This window comes from Ziziphus jujuba, chromosome 5, assembly GCF_031755915.1.
Source record: "Ziziphus jujuba cultivar Dongzao chromosome 5, ASM3175591v1".
Lineage (NCBI taxonomy): Eukaryota > Viridiplantae > Streptophyta > Magnoliopsida > Rosales > Rhamnaceae > Ziziphus > Ziziphus jujuba.
Window position 1 is genome coordinate 19,323,713 of NC_083383.1, and position 18,990 is coordinate 19,342,702.

The 18,990-nt window shown below is 30.4% G+C and overlaps 3 protein-coding genes across 8 annotated transcripts; 1 reads left to right on the top strand and 2 right to left on the bottom strand.

Annotated features, from left to right (window-relative positions):
* Nucleotides 1-608: 608 nt before the first annotated feature.
* On the bottom strand, nt 609-2,288 carry LOC107421281 (transcription factor bHLH30). Its single transcript, XM_048475134.2, has 2 exons — nt 1,457-2,288; nt 609-1,343 (listed from the first exon to the last, which is right to left on the bottom strand). The coding sequence occupies exons 1-2, from the start codon at nt 1,697-1,699 to the stop codon at nt 843-845; spliced, it is 744 nt and encodes a 247-aa protein (XP_048331091.2). The 5' UTR covers nt 1,700-2,288; the 3' UTR covers nt 609-842.
* Nucleotides 2,289-10,914: 8,626 nt separating this feature from the next.
* LOC107421278 (uncharacterized) lies at nt 10,915-15,246 on the bottom strand. Of its 6 annotated transcripts, XM_048475469.2 has the most exons (8): nt 15,081-15,246; nt 14,580-14,820; nt 14,036-14,483; nt 13,555-13,646; nt 13,434-13,476; nt 13,264-13,320; nt 11,372-11,908; nt 10,915-11,265 (listed from the first exon to the last, which is right to left on the bottom strand). In XM_048475469.2, the coding sequence occupies exons 3-8, from the start codon at nt 14,180-14,182 to the stop codon at nt 11,134-11,136; spliced, it is 1,008 nt and encodes a 335-aa protein (XP_048331426.2). In that variant the 5' UTR covers nt 14,183-14,483; nt 14,580-14,820; nt 15,081-15,246; the 3' UTR covers nt 10,915-11,133. The 6 variants fall into 6 exon arrangements, with proteins under 6 accessions (XP_048331426.2, XP_015885974.3, XP_048331427.2 ...); XM_016030488.4 differs by lacking the exon at nt 14,580-14,820 and having other exon boundaries at nt 14,036-14,174; XM_048475470.2 differs by lacking the exon at nt 14,580-14,820 and having other exon boundaries at nt 14,036-14,185.
* A 161-nt stretch (nt 15,247-15,407) lies between these two features.
* Nucleotides 15,408-17,663, top strand: LOC107421285 (PHD finger protein Alfin1). Its single transcript, XM_016030502.4, has 3 exons — nt 15,408-16,029; nt 16,433-16,500; nt 16,659-17,663. The coding sequence occupies exons 1-3, from the start codon at nt 16,023-16,025 to the stop codon at nt 16,896-16,898; spliced, it is 315 nt and encodes a 104-aa protein (XP_015885988.3). The 5' UTR covers nt 15,408-16,022; the 3' UTR covers nt 16,899-17,663.
* The last annotated feature ends 1,327 nt before the right edge of the window (nt 17,664-18,990 follow it).

Genomic DNA, 18,990 nt, shown 5'->3' on the forward strand with positions numbered 1-18,990 from the left:
ATTTGAAATATACTTCTTTGCTTAATTTGGAAATTATGATAGAAAAAGAAACTGTTTTGGATTAGTGTTTTAGTATTTAACAAACAATGATTATATTGGAATTAATCTTGTATGGTTCTTTGCTTGTTTACAAGCTCTAAGAATTTGTTGTTTGTAATGTTTTCATACAAATTTGTTGTGAATTTTCATTGAAAATATTTGTTAAAATGAAAATTTAACATGAAAAAAAAAAAAAAAGAATCAAAGACAAATATTGATTTTATTTTATATTATGAATAGCCTAGTTTGCATTTTATATTTAATATTGGATAGGAAATTTGAGCCTAATTTGCATTTTATATTTAATATCGGATAGGAAATTTTGAACTTGAAATCTTTTATATAGTGTAATGACTTTATTACTAGATAATTCCCCTATAAAAAAAATTTCCTGGATTTGTCACTAAATATTTAGTAGTATTTTTTATATGGAACTTTTGGTGGTTGTTGCATGGCTTGGTCATTCATGGATAAGGATTATTTCCAAACGTTGCCAAGTAGGGTCATGCTCATATCCATGGTGTTTTAATACCAAAAATTCAAATTTTAGAAATGAAAACAAAAACCAAAAACAAAAAAATCCACAGAAGTGTGGCATTTGAAAAGCCTTAAACCTTTTGGGCATTTTGTAGCACATCTGCACCTTTTTTTCCAGAAAGTATATCATTTCATCCACATATACAAAACCTCAGTACATTTTTACATAACGTACCGTCCCCTAACTTCTCTTTCATGTTTCTCTTATGTACCACCTGACCCTACATCAAAGACAGTTAAAAGAAACAAAAACATTTAAATAATCGTTAAATTAGTTCATCCTCACCTTCGCTAAATGACTCATAAACCCGAGGCCGCTTATTCCCCGAAACCATCTGTCCTAGCCCAGAACCCGACACCCGATTCTCCACTACAGCCTTCAAAGCCCGTTTCAGGGTCCGAACCTCGTCCTGCCCACTACCACTGGCCCATTCTAACACTACCACATTCTTGGCTCGCCCACCTACAGTCGTCATCTCGGCCCGCACCATCGTGGCCCGAACCGAACGGATTGCCCGCATTAAGTCTCCATTCAAACCCGGCCTATCCTCGCAACACAAAGTCGCTTTTACAAATCCCGCGTCGCAGTAACTCAGAGTCGCCTCGTCCGACTCGCCCGGGAACGGCCACGGCTTTGGCTCCAGCTCAGTTCCAGTAGTTTCTTTACCGCATATTAGATACCTATCGTGAAGTGCCACGTCAGCGGCCTGTTTCCTCAGCTCCTTCACGTGATGCACCACCTCCGCCAGCAACGACGCCTTATCAGTCTGCAGATCACAAAGCAGTTCTGAAATTACCGAAAACGCCCTCCTCGTTGCCCCAGCCGAGCGCATCAATAACATAGAGAAAGAAAAAGAGAAAGAGAGAAAGATATATAGACCTTAGTAGTGTTAGGGAGGAGAGCGCGGAGGGTAGAGAGATGGGCATTGATTCGCTGTCTGCGTCTCCTTTCAGCTTCCTTGTGGCTCTTACATGCTTCCACTGATCTTGCGGCCTCCACTTTGGTCGACGCTGAGCTGAGGAGAGAATCACCGCCGTCCATGAAGTCGGCCACTGAATCTGGTTGTTGAACAAGTCCACCTGACCAGCTCTCAAACCCGTAGAATTTCTGAAAAGGAAGCATCCTCTATATATATATATATATATATATATCCTTAAAATAAGAAAAATAAAATAAAAAAGCAAGAAATTGTTACATAAATAAACCAAGAGAAAAAGAATAAAAGATTAAAAAGCGGTGAGGAAGAAGAAAATCACTTGTAAATATATATATATATATATATATATATATATATTTATATATAAATTAAGTTTATGTTTGGAGTTGGGTGGAACACATTTTCTAAAAGTACGGAGGTAGCAGGGGGGGAAAAAGATGAAGCAGAGAAGATGTGAACGGAAAATTGAGAGAAAGTAAAGCGAAAGTAAGAGTTTGACTGCAGTGATAAAAGAGAAACGAGACTAAGTGAGAGAGTTAGAGAACCTCTCTGACCGAGGCGGGTATGGAAATGGAAGCTTCAAACACAAGAATAAAACCATTTAAAAATAATAAGCAAAAAGGACAAAAAATAAAAAAATAAAAAATAAATAAAAAACCTTAACTATATGGCAAAGGGCATTGTAAAACTAGCTGGCGTCCAAAGCCAATTCTAATTGTTTATTTTGACAAGTTAATGGACGGGTCTTTTTTCTTTTTTTTTGGGGCCCTTTTATGATGGAAGAAGCTCGAAAGTGGAAATTAATGACAATAAGAGAAGCGATTAACTCCACACCAGGGACTGGGGGTACTGACCAAGTGAATATATACATATATGCCTAAGTGCATAAAAGAAAAAGAAAACAGGGGGTTTTGAGGGTGTTCGATGGGCCAAAATGCGTAACGTGTCTCAACCATTTACAGAGAGGCACAAAGTAGGGGCACTCTGGACTTGCTTACGGCGGCGCCAAACGGCCTTTTTTATTTATTTATTTATTTTCAAAAAAAGAGAATTGTAAAGAAAAGGGTGAGAGTGGGACAAACCCATCATTAGCCGACAACATCCCTTTGCCTTGTAGCTCTCCTTCCCATGCATCGCTTTCACATTTCCATTTGCATGCTTTACTTCGCCATTGTGCATCAACCAATCCCTGGACAATGCTTTAACGTTTGTATTTATATATATAAATATATATTATTTATTTTTTTTAAAGTTTAAAAAAAAAAAAAAATTATGCCAGTGTTCACCACAACTGTGAAATTCAAACTTTCTTTTAGATTCTTTCTTTTTTTTTTTTTTTTTTTTTTGAAGAGTCCAAAATTTTTGTTCCTCTGTAAATACTACAAGACCCTTTTTATTTCTATTTTATTACAAGACGTTACATAGAAGATAAGGTAAAATGGGTAAATTAAGAGAACTTGCTCTTTTTTTTTTTTTTTTTTTTCCTTGGATAATATGAGAAATTGCTTTAGTTGAACATATGGGTCTTTGAAGGGATTGATTTTCACAAAGAATGGAATTCTAGCTTTTTCTTTTTTATTTATTTTTTCTTTTTATCTTTACCAACTTCCATTCTTCCAGCAGGGGTTAATTTCTTTTCTTGCACAATCATTTACAACAGATTTTGCATATAAGAATATTAAAGTCATTTATTTTTTTCAAAGTATTTGAACTTCAAATTTGGCTTCACAAAATAGAACCTGTGAAAACATATGAAATATAATATTTCACAAGGTTTTACATTGCTTATGGACAAAGAGATAGAATTTGAATTCATATATTAATAATTGCCATATTCAATTAATTTAAATGAATGACTGGTTGCGAGAAAATCCAAGTTAGCTTACATAGCCTTAAATTTTACTTTGGTATTGGGGTGAATATTATTTATGTTGGTATATTAATATTAATTTATCATATTTGTAAGAAAAAATAAAACTATAGTTACACTAAAAATAACAAGTAATATACTTTATTATTATCAAAAATAAAATAATATACTTTATTTTATATCAAATGCTTCATTTTCATATAACAAATTTATCGAAAAATTAGGAAGAGAAAAAAATTATATATGTATATTATATATATATATATATATATAAACACACACCATACTATTACATTTTGTTTCACATGCCCATGCCATAATATTACATGAGAAATTTTTCTATGCATAACGTGTATCAAAGTGGAATCCTTGCTGATGCACATAACCAATAAAAAAAAAAAATTATCATGTGTATGTGTATCATACATCCTAGTCATTTATAAAAAATCACGTCAACTTGCTAACCCCATTAACCCTCTGTTATCCTTTTTATTTTATTTTATTTTTTATTTCTTTTTGCTCCTCTTCCACATTCTCTTCACCCCATATTTTCTTCCCAGAAACCCCCATTACCAAACCAATGAGAAGTGCACCACATACCAAAAGGATGATTATGGTTCTATTTTGGAAAGGTTCCCATACATGATACAGAAACCCTTTTGTAGGAGGATTCTTGTAAGTGTTGTTCCAGCAGATGGGTTGTTCTTGGAACAGAATTGTAGGAGACCAAGTTCCAGCAGATGGGTTGTTTTTGAAACAGAATTGTTGTCTACAAGTGGATGAATCAAGCATGACAGGGAAGAGTGACTGTACAGAAGTTAACCATGACCAAAATCCCTTCTTGTTCTCTGGTACTAATGTGGTTGTCGGCAAGGCGGTCATACCATTTGTTCCACCATAACAACATTCATCCGTCAATTCAAGAGAAAGGGGCTTCGTTGAAATTGATCAAACAAGCCTAGAAAGGGGCTTCTTTGGAATCGATTGAACAAGTCTAGTTCATCTTGTGAGGGAGAAGAATCTCGATGAGTTTCAAAAATTGGGAGGTGTTGATGGGGTAGCACTGGTTTGGGAATGGAACTCAATGGACAGAGGGTTTCTATTTTTCTAGGAAGAAAAAATAGCGCGAAGAGAAGGTGGAAAAGGAGAAAAACAAATAAAAAATAAAATAAAATAAAAAGTATAATAGAGGGTTAACGGAGTTAGCAAGCTGATTTGGATTTTTATAAATGATTAGGATGTATGTTACATATGGCACCAGCAAAGATTCCACTTGCTACACATTGTGCACAAAAAAATTTCTCAATATTATATTAACAATTATGAGACCAACATTTTCCATTTAATTTTGAAAGATAGATTTAGTCCAATTAAATAAATCTAACAAAATTCAAGAAAATTAGTTCGCACACATTCTGAACAAATCATGATTCTATACTCTATTCGGAAACAATGAAGTTCATGATTTTGGTATTCTCATGTTTCATGTATGAACATAATCAAGAGCATTATATATACTTCCAATATAAAAGCATCTTTCAGTAGCATTTTGCAATTGGCTACAAAAGTGTAGTATTATTTTACCATTGGGTGTTTCCGTAAGGATGCTAAATTTTGTAATGGATCCCATGATAACATAGTATTGGGGCCTTATATCTATTTATTGGACTAATTATTATTTCACTATCATATTAGGTATTGTTATTTTTTAACATTTATTATTAAAATATTTATATTTACTATTTATCCATACCAAGATAAAATTTTAAAAATGATATATTAAAATTTTATTAATTATTGAAAATGCTATAACAACGTAATAATTATGCATTTATACAAACAACTGTATAGTTATATTTTTTTGATGAGCTAAAATCAGTGTACTCCATGAATTAATATGTTATAATATATATATATATATATGCCAAAAAAAAATGTAAAATTGAAATAAAAGTTAAATGAGATCATGTGAAGATGTTGGGTGGGCCCCCACACAGATAAAGTTTTTTCGGTGAATCCCTTCATGGATATATTGATCAGGTGGAGACGGAGGAAAGATCAACATCCAATAGCGGCAGTACATCCGACAGCAAAAGCAGCCACACAGTGCAGAAGGTCTTCTGTAGCAGCAGCTACTGACGGAATTCCCTACTTGTAGCCTGTGAAACGCACAGTTTGCTGAAGGTGACATTTCCACACTGCAATTGTCATGATTGTTTCCCACCTACCCAAACGCCCTATTGTCTCCCGTCTCTCTCACTGTGCTCAATATGAAACAATCGATATATATATATATATATATATATCTGTATATATTCAACAAAATAAATAAATAAATAAATAATTTCCCAATTATCACTATCATTATCATTAATAGACGCTTCTCTGATTTACAACAATTTTCGATTTTCGAAGTTTTGAACCAGTCTTGTTTTGAAAAATTATAAATATAAATATTAATGCATGTAATAAATAAAATAATATATTTAATAATAATAATGTTCCAACTTTTCAAAAAAAATTATAAATACGTTATTGCTTTTTTATGGGACATTACGTTTTTATTTATTTATTTAGAATCTTTATAATATATAAATTATTATTTAAATTTTATAAAAATAAAATAAATATCATAACAAAAACTCACATCCAAGTTTATATCTTTAAAATTTGATAATTTTAAATTATCCAAAATATCATTCATAGATAATATTTAAAAATATCTTCACAAAATTAACAAAATAAACTTTAACATATCAACAAAATAAACTTTAACATATAATAAGATCTTCCGTACTAATTAATATAAAATATATAACAACTAAAATACTGATCACATATAACAAATCCAACTACTTTAAAATTATGGTATAGTTAAAACTATAACAATAAATAATGAGTATAAAATTTAACAAACTACTAAATTTTTGATAAATATAAAAATATTTAAAATGATAACATGATAAAAATTTTAAAATAATATTAAACAATATAAACAAAATTTTCATATAAAATTTATGAGATTTAAAAAAAAAACCCTAATTATTAATTATTTAGTAGGACTTGAAATAACATAATTTGACCCATTCGATAATCCATATCAAGGCATGTAAGAAGTGAGAAAATATAAATTTTAATAAAAATAAATACTCATACCCAAAGCTAAGAGTTGTAGGCCTACTATAATCATCAGGAGGTCATTCGACATAAGATAACACATTTAAACCTGAAAGTAAAAAATAGGAAAAAATCCTTATATGATTCATTTCAATATCCAAAAACATATCATAATACATCAAATAAATGTCTACTAATTATCAACAATTAGAGCATAAAAAAATATAAAATCCATTTAACATTTAATATCAATAATCTAACAAGTTATTTGTGCAATATATATTCATAAAACATAAAATTATAAAAAAAAAACTTAAAATAAATAAATAACATGTTAAAACTACATATTTGTAATGGTTTAAGGAAAAAGCTTAGTAACTTACCTTAATCAGCAAAAATCCATAAAAGATAAGCAACCTATAAACAACATTAATAGTCTCTATAAGTATAAACAAAACAATAATACACTACAATTATTTTAGTATAAATTCTAAAATCAAATTCTTAAATTCAAACCAAATGAATAAGAGTTGTTTTGTATATCATAAGATTATCATAGCCTAATTCTCAAATTTTAAAATTATAAGCCTACAATAAGGTCAAATCACTAAAAAGTAAATAAAAATCTATTAATTCATAAACAGTCCCTAAACAAGAATTCAATTCTTTATTCAAATGATATCATTTAAATCAAAAAAATTACAATGATACTATACACATGCATAAGTAATCATTGTAAAAATTTCATAGGAAAAATAATAATAAAAAACCATTCAAAACTTATTGAAAAATTAATAAAGTATACTAAAACTATTAGATTTTTAGAAACTTTTACTTAATGTTCAATCTGTTTCTTTTTTATAAAATTTTGTATTCATTTGAAATTTTATAGACTAATACTAGATACTTATATATACTCTTATAAAATTTTAAAAGTCAAACAAAGATTGAAAATATGGTCAAATTGAATTTAGTAACGGAAATTGAAAATCAATACTTCATAGGAAGTTCAGTCTAAATAAAAATTCATTAAAAATAAAATAAAAGTCCAAAAGAAGTAAAATTTTACTATAAATGCTATATAAAAATTATTAGGTCTAATAAAGACTTGAAAGTATTTTAAATTGAATTTTATTATTTGCTAAATTGACTAGAAAATAAATTCAGACAATTAAATATAGATAACTTAGAAAAATATAAAAAATTTGAAAGATAAAATTTTCTACCAATTTTAGATATACAGAGGATAATACATAAAAATGTTCAAGTCAAAATAATTTCATTTGTATTTGTTTTAAAATTTTAAAAATGGACCATACTACTGTTGTACAAAAAAAAGTAAAAAAGTCTAAATTAAAATTTTCATAATAAATTGAAAACATATCCAAATCAACCCAAATCAATTTTTACATATTCATAAGTATGTCTATTTTCATCCATAAAAAGTTTAGTACTAAATTTTTTTAAAATATTTTAAATAAATTCAAATAGTCATTCTGTATTAATTCCCATATAAATTTCAGATTAGAGTTCTAGCAAAAAATTATTTAATTTAGCCTTAGTCATTACTTTTATAATTCCAAAACATCTCATATAATCCCTATAATATAAAAAATATCAGAAAAACCAGTCTTGATTAATTTCAAAGATTTAGGAACTTCTTTTTTGTGTTTCAAAACTTGTTCAAAATTTTAAAACTTTCAAAGATACAAGGTCATTAACAATTTTAAATGGGTATCAAAATCCTAAATTAAAATCATAAACACTTAATATTAAACCCTAATAGCTTTTAGGGCTACAAGAAAAAGAAAAAAAAAAAGAAAAGAAAATTTTACCTGATACCCGATACCCGAATATCATCAAGTTGAAAACAAACGTAAAATAAAATAAACATGTTTTTCCCTTTTAATATCCAAATAAAATTGAAATAATCCTCATTAACTAAACTTGTTAGGATAAAAACATTCTTTTAAAAAAAAATATAGTTATAAAACTTTGAAAAAAAAATTTATATATATATATAATACACCATATCTTACGAAAACATAAATACAAATAAAAATTTTGAACAAGCATTAAAGAAAAATCAATTTATTTTTTGGAAAAGTAAAATTTTATATAAAAAATACACGTTAGAAACTCTTAAAAGTATTTTTAAGAATAATAAATATAAATATAGAAGAATACATATAATAAATAAAATAACATATTTTATAGAAATATCCTTTCAAAATTTTCTTTTAGATTTTATAAATACTTTCTTGCCTTTTTTTATAAATCTTTATGATTTTTCTTTTTGAAATCTCTATAATATGTACATATTGTTTTTTTTTCAACACTTACGTTTGCAATCCTTTAAAACTTTACTAAATTATTAAAATGATATTCTCTTTAATAAAAGAACAAGTTTTATTGTTTTTCCACTAATAATTTTTTTTTTGGGAGGGGAAATTTCAGCGTTTTGCACCTTCATTTTTTACCCCATGATATGACAATTATATTAAAAAGTTAATAGAAAAAACAGAAGAAGGGTATAAACGGTAACAGGAAAAGTAGAAGCTTGTAATGGTGCCAAAAAAGTGAAGTTCAAAGGAATGCCAAAACAAAAAATTTAAAATACAATATGTTAAATCGTATATAATTTAGAATGTATTAGTATCAATATTCATATAATTTAGGATGTATTAGTATCGATATTCATATAATTTATTTTTCTTAGTAAAGAATGAGATTTGCCCTTTCTTATGTGCAGTAGTAATACTCATAACTGAATTAATTAACACAAAATTGTTATTAATTGATAAAAAATGTTATTTGACATCATTAATAATAAAACACAACCTACATATTAGGTAACTCTATAAAGACATACATGTCAATTATTATATAAGAAAAAGTTTTTTAATCAACTTTAAAAAATTTGAATTTGAATGAATCACAAATAATAATTTATATTTAGCCCCGTGTAGATTTTTTAAGAATAATGCTAGAGATAACATCACAAGTTCTATGCGATCTACTAAGAAAAAATGTAGTTGCAACATCTTCCAATTATTCTAAGATTTCTCACACTTCACGAAGTGAATGTGTATGGTTGAGAGTCGTACTGCAATAAACGAAGTTTTTTTTTTTTTTGGGTAAAACTGCAATAAACGAAGTTCTGATGGGCTATCACCCATTACAAACATTTCATCCATCGTATATGAAGATAATGTTACATGCATTGCCCAAGTAAAAAGGTGGATATATCAAAGGTCATGGAACCAGACATATTCTATATAAATTGTTCTTCGCTCAAGAGTTTCAACAAGAAACTGAAGTTGATATTCAACAGATAAGATCTAGGGAGAATCTTGCAGATTTGTTCCCTAAAGTTTTGTCTATGATGATATTCAAAACGCTTTTACATAGGATTGGGATAATAAGAATAAGTGATCAATCTTAGAAATGAAGTATTTCATCAGGGCAAGCAAGAGAGAAAGACATACCAAAGTGCACAATAAATGTGTTATTACTCTTTTTATTTTGTTCGAGTTTTGTCTTAATAGATTTTCAAATAAGATTTTAATAAGATAGATTTAGCATGTCCAACACCATTATAAGGATCAATTATATTGTCCCATTTTTATTTTGCTATGCTATGGTTTTTTGCCATTAAATTTTTTCTAGCAAAGTTTTAATGAAGTAATAATTCTTAAATGATGGATATTCAGGGAGTGTTATAAATAAATACGATATAGGTGGATTACCACCATTTATTTTGAAAGGTTATAAGAATAGTCTTTAAAGCTTTGATTGTACTTATTAATTTGTAATTTATGTACTAAAACTAAACCTATATAAGGGTTGCAAGTAAAATGAGAAGATACAAATCAAATATTGTACTTCGCACTTCATTTCATAAGAGGTTTAAATTGCAAGTTCCATTTTTTTTTTTTTTTAAAATCTACAACAAAATTTAGTAAAATGAAAATAATTTAACCGTTTGAAATAGCCTTAAGTTTTATTTTTTATTTTTCCAAGCCTAGCCAGGTGACAAGCCTTACTATTATTTGAAACAAAAATCAATCATAAACAATTGAAGTTTAAACTAAACAATTGAGTATAAACTTCTTTTAAAAAACTGACAAATCATAAGCATAGAAGTCAGCAAATGAGCTATTTAGAGTGTAGTGCATGTAGATAAACCTCAAGATGGGAGTACACTAAAAATAATTATAAATGATAAAATATTATGATATGAATTTGTATATAGTAAAAAATAATTAGTAAAATGAATATGACTTAACGGTTTGAAAGGCTTAAGTTTATTTAATTCAGGCGAGAAGGCTAACCATTATTTAAAGCAAAAGTCAATTACACACAATCTAAGTTAAAACTTCAAGAAAAAAACTGAAAACAGCAAACGAGCACTTAAATTGTAAAGAAAATGCATATAACCACTATTTAAGAGTACAATACAAACCTTGTTTTGTTTAGATGGTTATACAATGTAGAACCTTTGCATTAACCAAGGAACTTTTATATCAATGCCAGCACCAGACAGGAAAATATTCAGCACAGACTGAAGTTAAAATTACATTGTACAAACTTTGAAATTTAAAATGCACAACATAATGTAGCTACATAAGATTAGGCCGAAGAAGGAGCAACATGCCCATTTTTAACAAATGGAGATCCAAAAGGAGCAACGAGGCCAAGATTTTGCATCACTTTCAATCTTCGTGCACTTCGCTCTTGAGACTCTGCAAATGACGTTTCTTCCTACAGAAAGAAGTAGTGAGGTTGCTTTACAAGAAAAGCAAAACTGATAAAAAGATAAATATAGAAATATATTATATATACATATCATACAGCTAGAGCTATTTACCCTATGTTTCTTAGGCACCTTGCCATGCTTTGCAGTTCTCTTTCTCAAATTGTCCACAATGCTCGAGTCATTCGACTTGGGCTCTTTCAGCACATCATCTTGAATATTTTTCTGCCTTCTACTTTTAACAGTTCTTGAACTATTTTGCTCGACATTTTTATGCACCTCATCTTGCTTACTGTTTTTAACCAAAGTTTTCCCAGAGGTTTTGCTAGTTGATTTTTCTGTAACCCCTAAATCATCTAACTTACGTTTCTTCTGCACCCCATCAAGCTTAGAAGCTCTGTTTCTTCCTTTTGCTTGAGCATCTGAGGTTCTCACTTGGTGCTTTTTCGGCACCCCACCCTGCTTAGAGGATTTAGCTGTCTCGATCTTGGCATTCATTTCCTTTTTCGCATTTTCACTATCTAGTTTCACGCCACCTTTCTTGGAAGCTTTGTTGTTCTCTTCTTTAGCCTTTCTTAAAAGTATTTTTTTTTCCTTCACCTCTGTTTGAGGTATAACAGTATTTGTTCGTCTTCTTGAATGGGAATTTACCTTCCATAAAATATATACGAATGTAAAACCAGACAACAGCACAATCCAGTGAACAAAGAAAGCATAAAGAACAACTCAAAAAATTGAACAAGATTATCTTTTAAACAGTTTTTGCTATATGTTTTTATCCTTTCTGAAAAAATAACAACTCAAAAAATTGAACAAGATTATCTTTTAAACAGTTTTTGCTATATGTTTTTATCCTTTCTGAAAAAATAATTGCCTTTGGAATACTAAGCAGTGTGATAATTATCATACCAGAATTAGCCCATTACTGTTCTAGAAGGAAACTTGCATGCAAGTAATTATCCTAACAGAATTAACCCATTACTGTTCTAGAAGGAAACGTGTATGCAACCAGGTGTGTACATTTTATAATCTTCCAAAGAACAAAACAAACACAAGCAGTTTTCAACACATAGAGCAAGTTTAACAATCAAAACTTACAAAATCTGATGCATCTACTTCCATTTCCTTGACTGTACAATGGTCGGACTTGCATCATGAAGCAGCCCCAAAATATAAAGTACTCAACCGATACAAGAATATCGAGTTGAGAGAAATAGGTTTAAATTTTCCTTTGGCTAATATATATGGAAATAGTTAGCTAAATATATTGTTGGAAAGCTGGATTCTTCGTCTCAGCGCATTCTTAAACTATAAGTTTCGGCAGAAACTGCATATCTGCAGAGGTTTATAAGCAATAAATAGTAGATAGATTGTTGCTGATCTCCTACTAGATAAGCACGTCAATCTATTTTAAAGAAGAGAAAAGGCAACAAAGAGCAATGCTAATAAAATCAAATTTACAACATGAGGGGCGGCATGCCAACCAAATTTATACCAAAAGTGATCTCCAACAGGCCTTTGTATTCAATTCTCTTTAAGTAACTTTACATAATGGGCAACAATATACAAACATGACTTATAACCGTTTGAACGGGGTTTCATTATGGCACTATATTTACTATTGGTCAAATTTGTAATATGGAAAACCTTGAATGATAGATCATTTCCCTCTCTAATGTTTGTCAATATAAAATCTCTCCTAACATTCAGTCGTAAAAGATCTCAAAATATATATCATAGTTAATAAGGTTTTAGCTCCTAGCTAATGAATCTGTTTGTCCAACAAATACATATCACACCGTACACGGTGAAAGATTGTAAGATGCTAACCGTTAGATTTGGACCCTTGCCTTTTTCATTTACCATCATTGGAGCAAGGAACATCCTACGGCAAATCCAAATGTTAAGAACATTAATTACAAGCATGCAACATAACTTTACTAAGTATGAGGAGCAATTATACCATCCAGTAACTTCTAATGTGTAGCTGAATAAAGATAAGTTACCTGCTCCAAAGCTTTCAGAAATATTGCTCTATAACAACCATCATTCTGCTTGAGTATCTGACATAGTTCAGTATGTTAGGCATAGAATATAGCTGTGAAAAATCTAGTGAATAGATATTATGGAATAGAAGGAAACGTCAAAGAGAATGTAGGTGCATAGGAAAACTTACTATATTAAACTCAGAAAGAGATTTAATAGGATCTACATACAAACTGCATGGGAGATACAAGTTATCCCATCATCATAAACCAAAAGGATACACAAACATTGAGGCAGAAAAAAGCACTTACTACGTATAACTTCCATAAAGCCTAACAAGAACTTGCCCTGCTGCCCTACTACATGGCTTATTGCATGCACTTATGGAATTCTCATCAACAACCTACCAAATAATAAGTGAAAACTCAAAATTCTTCCATTTTAACTCAAAATTAAAAATATCAAATTATCATCCATTCTAAATGTTTAAGCTATTAGGAAGTAGATCCAACTATTTATATTTAGATCACAATAGGAGAAATTACATTTAGGCTCATCCAATAATAAGGAACAAATTGAGCCTTAAACGAGCAGCATAAGTTTTTAACACAAATGTGGGTTAGCAAGATCTTAACTAAAAACCAGAGAGAAATTACGCTCTGATATAATGTTAAGTTACCATCAACCCCCCAAAAGGGCCAACTACATATATCAAGATGACACTGCAATTATTTTATTTAATAAAAAAGAATCTGGTAGTGTTAAGATATAAAAACATAGCTCTGCACATACCTGTGCAGGCCACCATGAGTCTTTATGGATCTTCACCCATATTACATCCGCTGGCTTGACATCCCCTCCCACTTGATTTGCAGAAACCTTCTCTCCACCTTCCTTGTTAGCATTATTTTTCCCATTTGCAAGATGTTTCCTTTTCATGGTCTTTAAAATTTTAAGATTCTATATCCAGAAACAAAGTACTCAACATATATTCAAGCCACAGACCACCGAAGAATGTAAATTATACGACTGAAGCAACCATCTCATTGTTCTCTCAACTATTACTTTCTTTATATCAGTACTAGTCTGAGCTTAAGAATAAATGTTAATATTGCTCATCAAGTATGAGTTGTTATCCTTCATTCAACCCATAAGTTATCTAGGTGGTATGGCTTAAAATTTCTCTAATTGATAATAAAAGCTTTGAAGATCCGCAAATTCCTAATGTCGGCTCCGAAAGCTGGAGAAAAAAATTTGAAGCTGAGATATACAAAGCATAAAATTGGAAATGATAATTCAACTTTTGACATTTGCCAGCATTGATTACTTTTTCTACCTATATGTATAAGGGAAAGTTGAATTATAAATTAAAGATTGTCAAAATAAGGGTGATTTTGCAGTCCATGGAGAAGTGTAATAGGCGTTTATAGGAGCGACTAGCGAGCCAAAACATAACCCATGAAAACCCACAAGTTACACTTTTGCTTCATCCAAACGATCACACTTGCGCTGCACAATAGTAGGAAACTCTACAACAGGGTTCCAAGTGTATCCCAAATTCACGCCGCGTTTGGTTACTTAGAAAAGAAAGGAAAAAAAAAAAAATACATGTAAAACGTAAATGGGTCAAGTTTTTTCTACCATCCATCAAACTATCTTACCGACATACAAAACGTATAAAAAAACTATGTAATCAAGACTTTTTAGTGTTCTTCTCAGACTTGCTCAGCAAATAAAATACAACTTTAAAACAAATCTCAAATGATCAATCGAATAAGAACTAAAACACATTTAAGAAAAAAAAAAAAAATTTGAATGTCGGGTATGGGGTACTTACATATCATTAAAGGGAGAGGAAGAAGGGATGTGGGTTCAAGCAGAATGAGAGAGTTCACTAGTCAAGATGCAAGGGAAAACTAAAAACCAAAAACGAAAAGTAGGTTTTGTGCTGTGTCCCAAAAGCTCCACGAAAAAAAGGGGATTTGGCCACTGCCCGTATGTTAAGGGTTTTAACTATTTATACCTTTATTTTATCAAATTTTTTATTTTATTTTTTTTATTTTTTAATATTTTAAAAATATTTTTATGTCAAAATTAATTTTTTTTTTTGTTTTTAGTTTTTTTTGGTCTCTTTTTCACTGTCAAAAAGCTCCTACAAAATCTGCTCCTTCAAAGTATACTTAAGCAATAACTCTTCTCCTTCATCAACGTTTACTTCTTTATTTATTTTTTTCCTTTTTTTTTGTTTTTTTCTCACTTCTTTTTGTTTTTTATTTAATTTTTTGTTTCCTTTCTTTTCCAGCACCTGCAATATCTTGTCTCTGTCAAAACCCACAGCTCTTCTCTTCACCTTCATCAATATTTTACTTTTTTTTTTCTTTTTCTTTTGTTTTGTTTTTTCCTTTCTTTTCCACCACTTCTCTATAATTTCTTTTCTCCTGTCAAAACCCAGTTCTTCTCTTCTCCTTCATCACCGTTTTACTTCTTTTTTTCTTTTTTTTGTTTTTTCTTCATTTCTTTTGTATTTTCCTCACTTCCTTTTCTTTTTTCTTTTTTTATTTTTTCTTTTCCACCATCTCTCTACAATTTTTTCCCCTTGTCAAAACCCTAGATTTCAAGAAGAAAAGGGGGAGGCCTAAAAATATGGTCCTGATGGACCTGTTTCTTTGGGATTGTCACCCATGTCTGCTCCTCCTTACCTCACACAGAGTTTAACCACATCTTCTCAGAAACGGAGTAGGGGGCGGCCTCCTAGGACTGGGAGGAAACAACATTAGCTATGCTTGGTAAACTTTGCAAATTTTGTTAGCTTTTCGACTTCACCATTGCTCTTCTATCTTTTTCTTCATGATTTTTGGTGATTTATATGCAATATATAGGTTTAATTTTTAAGTTGTAACTTTCATTTACTTTATTTCTTTGGATGTTTGTTACCAACTCGTGCTTGTTTAATTAGTGTTTTAAAATTCTTTTTGGTGGAACTTTGTTAGATATGAAAGATGTCCCATGAAGCATGACTGATTTAGCACAAATATATTCTAACATGTTTAGAGACTGTGAAACAAAATTGCATGCAGAGGAAGAAAGGTGGCTTTATGTGCTAATTTTATGGATATTTGTGTCTGCATATATTTTAAAGTCTGTGGATATCTTTTTCAAATTTTCTTTTGTTAAATTGCTTCTTGATAGATGATTGGATGAATAGCTCGGTTGGAATAGCATTTGCACCTCATGTAATTATTGTTGGAATTGGAAAGGTATGCTATGTATTTTTATGGTAAGCTTTACTCTGAAGCACGGACATATTGCTGCAAGTAGTGATGCTATGTTATTTGTAGGGTATAGAATGTTCTTTCATAGAGTTAAAAGTTTGTATGATTAATTGAGTATTCTCTTATTTCTTGTGCTTATAAAGAAGGAGAATTTGTATCTCTATGGACTTCTAAATGAGACATGGGAAGTTAATCTACCTGTTGAGGAGTTGTCTCCTGAGTTTCCAGAACCAACCTTAGGTATAAATCACACTAGAGATGGGATGCAAAAGAAGGATTGGTTGTCACTAGTTGCAGTTCATAGTGATTCATGGTTGCTTGCTGTTGCTTTCTACCTTGGTTCGCACTTTGGTTTCTACTGTAGCTTAGTTTACTCATTCTAGGTGAAAAGAAAAAATAAAAAATTGCCGATGCAATTGTTAAACAAATATTTATTTTAGAGCAAGTTACCCTTTTCCGGTAATGTTTCACTTGTAATAGTTGAATTGAGTGCCCAATTCATACTAAAAACTTCTTATATTGTGAGAGTAATCATATGCTATCTTTTGCATATTTTTGTATATTTGAGCTTTGTTGGTTTATTGGAAACACACATTATAGATGCTCATTTACATTCACTTTGTAAACATTTTGATTTTGTTTTCAAAGCATTAACTACCTGTAGCACATGATGTATGTTTGAGCAACTTTGACTTTTATACAACCTTTTATATGTGAAAGTTACCTTTTTAAAGGAAAGCTCAATGTCTCAAAAGAAAGCTATATATTCTATTGTATTCTTTCTCTTATTTAATTATAATGCTGAATTCCAAACTTTGCTTCCAACAGATCTCATCTCTGTAACTTTAATAAAGATTGTTGACCCAGAGCTCTTCGTAGTGTGAAAAAATAAATATTTATTGGCCTTTTGAGACATTGAGTCAAGACTTTGTGGTCTGCAATTGTTACCATTTATTTAGTTTCATCTATCTTCAGTTAGAAAGATTGCACTTTTCCGTTTTTGTCTTAATTTTATTTTATTATTTAATATTTCATTTTTGGGCATTTGAATCTTACCTTTACTATGAAATATTGGATGGTTAGCTGCTATTGTGTCATGCATGGAGAAGTTTAGTTGGCTTAATAATAAATATTCAAGTTTAATTTGATTTGAGTTCTAGTCTAATTAGCTAGCTTGTGCATTTTCTTAAAATTCTGGTTATCGATTTTGAATCTGTTTGAACATTATTTCTAATAGTGCCTTATTTTTATTATTTTGTTAAATTCCAAAAAATGTATAAGATGAAGCATTAAATGAATTAAAGAACAATGCACATTTCACCTATCTACCGTTTCTCTCTCTGACTATTGAAAATCTACCCCCATTAACTTCTATCCCTCTTTCTTCCTCTCCCATCTACCACATTCAATTTCATCCTCTGTGTCTCCCTCTCTTTTTCTCTTTTCATGGTTACGTAGCTTTTAGTTAGCAACCATTCCACAAAACCACTATTTTCTCACTTCATCTCTGTTATTGGTCTGCCAACAACTAGATAACAAAAAGACTCTGAAAAGCTTTATTGTGGAGCCCATAGACTTCAGGTTTCATCGATAATTAAAATGTACGATTATTGTAAAGTTCCACATCGGTTGGAAAGGAGAACGAAACACTCCGTATAAGTGGTGTGGATACCTTTCCCTTGCGAGGCCTTTTAAAACCTTGAGAACTGGGTTGTAAAAGGATTCTCCAGGCCCAAAAAAGACAATATCGCATGTGGGTGGTCTGGGCTGTTATAGTTGGTATCAGAGTCAGTACCCGAATTGATGTGCCAGCGAGGACGTTGGACCCCAAGGGGGGAGGATTGTGAAGTCCCACATCGGATGGAAAGGGGAACGAAACACTCCTTATAAGTGGGTGTAGATATCTTTCCCTTACGAGGCCTTTTAAAACCTTAAAGGCTGAGTTGTAAGAGGATTTTTCAGGCCCAAGAGGACAATATCGCATGCAGATGGTCTGGGCTATTACAATCGTGGAGTAGAGTAAATGAAGATTGGTATGTATATATAAATACATATATTTCCCTACTTTTGTTTTCATATATTTTTCATGTTTTGATTCTATCATTAATTCCAACTTCTATGCTGGTTTATACTTTTAATCATTGTTGAAATTGCATCCATTTTGACTATTGTTAAATTATATTTTCACCCTGTATCATAAACCTAATATCTTATTCTAATTTATCCACTATGGTTGTTAGGTGTTATTAGCTATTTTATTAGGTGTCAATATATAAACATTTTAACATATTTATTTGGCATTTTCCTATATGCATTATCGAAAATGCATTCATAATTTTTCTTTTATTTTGCTTCAGGATGATAATTAATCCTTCCACATAAGAATCAAGTAGAGTAAGTATTATAATTCTTAAGACCCCGCCAATTAATTGAAGCTCATGACAAGAAATAATTATTCTGTTTGCAATTAGTAAC

Excerpts from the sequence above, each read along its gene's own strand:
- LOC107421278 (XM_048475470.2), bottom strand. The coding sequence starts at position 14,182 with ATGAAAAGGAAACATCTTGCAAATGGGAAAAATAATGCTAACAAGGAA. Across the intron at positions 13,477-13,554 it reads CTTTATGGAAGTTATACGTA|TTTGTATGTAGATCCTATTA; the intron begins GTAAGTGCTTTT and ends TCTCCCATGCAG. Across the intron at positions 11,266-11,371 it reads AGGTGCCTAAGAAACATAGG|GAAGAAACGTCATTTGCAGA; the intron begins GTAAATAGCTCT and ends TTCTTTCTGTAG.
- LOC107421285 (XM_016030502.4), top strand. Across the intron at positions 16,501-16,658 it reads TTATTGTTGGAATTGGAAAG|AAGGAGAATTTGTATCTCTA; the intron begins GTATGCTATGTA and ends GTGCTTATAAAG.
- LOC107421281 (XM_048475134.2), bottom strand. The coding sequence starts at position 1,699 with ATGCTTCCTTTTCAGAAATTCTACGGGTTTGAGAGCTGGTCAGGTGGA. Across the intron at positions 1,344-1,456 it reads TCCTCCCTAACACTACTAAG|ACTGATAAGGCGTCGTTGCT; the intron begins GTCTATATATCT and ends TGTGATCTGCAG.